The sequence below is a fragment of the Centruroides sculpturatus genome, unplaced genomic scaffold (assembly GCF_000671375.1).
Source record: "Centruroides sculpturatus isolate CEXI.00-Female unplaced genomic scaffold, Cexi_2.0 scaffold772, whole genome shotgun sequence".
Taxonomy (NCBI): Eukaryota; Metazoa; Arthropoda; class Arachnida; order Scorpiones; family Buthidae; genus Centruroides; species Centruroides sculpturatus.
Window position 1 is genome coordinate 92749 of NW_019384993.1, and position 2897 is coordinate 95645.

The 2897-nt window shown below is 47.9% G+C and overlaps 1 protein-coding gene across 1 annotated transcript; it reads left to right on the top strand.

The window, feature by feature from the left end:
• The first annotated feature begins 449 nt into the window (after positions 1 to 449).
• On the top strand, positions 450 to 2270 carry LOC111633048. Its single transcript, XM_023377577.1, has one exon. It carries the CDS (start codon positions 450 to 452, stop codon positions 2268 to 2270), a length of 1821 nt encoding a protein of 606 aa, XP_023233345.1.
• The last annotated feature ends 627 nt before the right edge of the window (positions 2271 to 2897 follow it).

The window sequence follows — 2897 nt, forward strand, 5'->3', positions numbered from 1 at the left end:
CTTCGGACATTGGAAGTGAACTCACGCTGACCTTAGCTCGCCTAAGCTGTTTTAGAAGATTGCCTCATCTTGTTTTATTGTTGTGAACTTTGAATTTGTATGTCGCAAGGTGCTTTACCGACGGACCTGTTGCAGTGGATGATTACTTTGAACTTTGTTAATATCTAATGTTTGTAATTCTTATATGTGAACTTTAATTGTAACTGTACATACGTTTATTTTCAATATACATTAAGTTTTAAATTTAACTGGCTCAGAAGAATGTTTTGAAGTTGACTGGCGCAGTCTCGACAGGATTACACAAGTTTTGACAGGATTACTACAGGACTACCTTGGATTACGTTGGATCACCACAGATCGGAAAGGCTGATCTGCGACGGACATAAGGATAGAACAACACCGGCAATCATTGACCCAGGTAAAATTTTATTTTAATCGCTACCACAGAGATGCCGAAACACGTGAAATCGCGAAGTTTAGAAACAGGGGATTGGGAAAATGATGGGCCGACCAAGGGACGAAAGGCAGGAGGCACGGGAGGCAAATCGCGGGAGAACATTGAAGCGCTTAAGCTTCGGATTGAACTCGCGAAAATCGAATCTGATGCTAAGGTGAGGATAGCCGAAATGGAGTTAGAGCGGGATAGGCTGAAAAAGAGGACCCGAGACGCAGAGGACAATCTTGGCAAAGCAAATTTTGACGATTACGCTCGCAGGGTAAAAGCGGCACTGCCTAAAATGCCGGAAGAGGAGGAGGCAGTACCATCTTGGTTTCGTATGGTCGAAGTAATTTTGGAGACCTACGAGGTCCCGGTATATTTACAGGGACAAATAGTTTTGAGCGTGCTATCGGAAAAATGCAAAGCGGCACTGACAAGATTGTCAGTGGATAAGGTCAAACATTACGCTTCCTTGAAGGAGTTTATTCTCGAAGAGTTGAGACTCTCACCTGCGGAATACCTAAAGGGATTTAGGCGGACGGAACGCTATCCGGGAGAAACATGGCCGCAATTCGCGTCACGCCTGAAAGACCTTTATCAGTACTATGTAGATAGTAGAGAGGTGGAGACGTTAGAAGGACTTGTTGAGCTAACAGTAGCGGACCATATAAAGACGCTCCTACCTCAGGACTCAAGGAAATATGTGATATTGCAGGAAGGGAAGGGATGGAGCAAACCTGCGGAATTGGCCAGGTTTATAGAGAAGTTTGACAAGGCGTCAAGTAGCATGTCCCCAACTAAAAGCGAGAAAAACGGCGAACAAAGGGACTCGTGGAGAGAGACGAAAGAGAAATCTAGTCCCGTGACGCAGACTATAGATGAACACCCCCACAGAAATGGTTGTTATGTCTGCGGGAAAACGGACTATTGGAGGAGAAACTGTCTGAAACGGAAGGCACATAGTGAGCCTAAACAGGCCCGGCTCGTGGCTACTAGTAACAATTCCCAGGACGAGAGGCGTTTAGTAGCGGGGGTAACGTCGTATGACCAACCGAAGGTCATAACAGCGCCGAATAAAGTCAAATTGGCATGCGGCGGAAACTGTCTTTCGGCCATAGTTGACTCTGGAGCTGGGATTTCGGTTATAAGGGAGTCGTTGGTACCTACCTCGGTGACGGAAACGAAGGGGAGAATCCAATTGGTTGGGCCCTTCGGTCACCGGATCGATGCGGCGTTAGTATCGGTCCCGATAGGGCTGTGGGAGAAAGACTTCGCAGGGTCGCGAAGGTCGAAACTGGTGACGTGCGCCTTAACGGACGAGTTAGACCAGACCACGGATGCCTTGTTATCGGAGAAGGATTACCGGATGCTAGTAGACCGAAAGCAGAAGCTCCAGGGAAAGGGAGAAAGGCATGTAAGGAGTTTGAGGGTAGATGGGAACGGAAACCATCAGGGAAAGGAACCGGAACCTCTCTCAGAGGCGGGGTGCAGTGAAAATAGCACCGAAAACGAGAAAGGAACAGAAGTACGAGACGCCCAAGTCCGGGACGAGTCATTTTCTCGATTGTGGGAGGCCGCTAAGCATAAGGAAGATGGGTTAACTGTAGAGGACGGGATACTATATCGGCAAGATAGTTCGTTCGGCAGGCCCATTAATCAGGTAGTTGTTCCCCAAAAACAGAGAACGGAAGTGTTAGATTTAGCACACAAAGCTCCGTGCAATGGACAGTTTGGCAGTCGGAAATTGGCAAGTCGCGTTCGCGAGGGCTTCGATTGGCGGGAATGGCGACCGACATCCGGAAATACTGCCAGGATAGTCGTAGGTGCTTAGTAAGAGCGCCTGATCTAGTCCTAGATAGGACCCCAGCTACACCACTTACTCAGTCCTCAACCCTGTTTCAAATGGGTAACATAGGCAAGATTGAACTGTTTGATCCCCTGTCATCTAACGGTCGTCGAAACGCAGTTTGCATAATAAATTTAGGCATCCGCTGGTCAGAAGTGGAAGGGATGAGATCGCTGTCAGCGATGGTCACTTGTTCGGTATTGTTGCGATTCTTTACGCGGACGAGCTTTCCTAAACTGATGTGGTACGATCAGGGGACAAATTGCTCCGCAGGGAAATTGCTCCGCGTGAAATGACCCGTAAGTTAGAAGTAGGGAATGTAGAGATGGATCGGATCAAAGCGGTTCACGATATTGCAACTAAGCATACGGACGTAAAACGAGAAGAGTATGCAGTGCCTTACAACGTGGAAGCACGGAAAAAGGGATATAACATCGGGGATACGGTTCTCGTGGAAAAGTTTTTCCCGGATGACAAATTGGATGTTCGGTGGGAATGGCCGGATGTGGTAGAAAGGCGAACGTTCGCTGTACGAATAATACTTGGTTCTGACGGAAGATTCGGGGAACTGGTTCAAACTCCGTCCCCGCGACAGCTGTACGATCGTGGAAG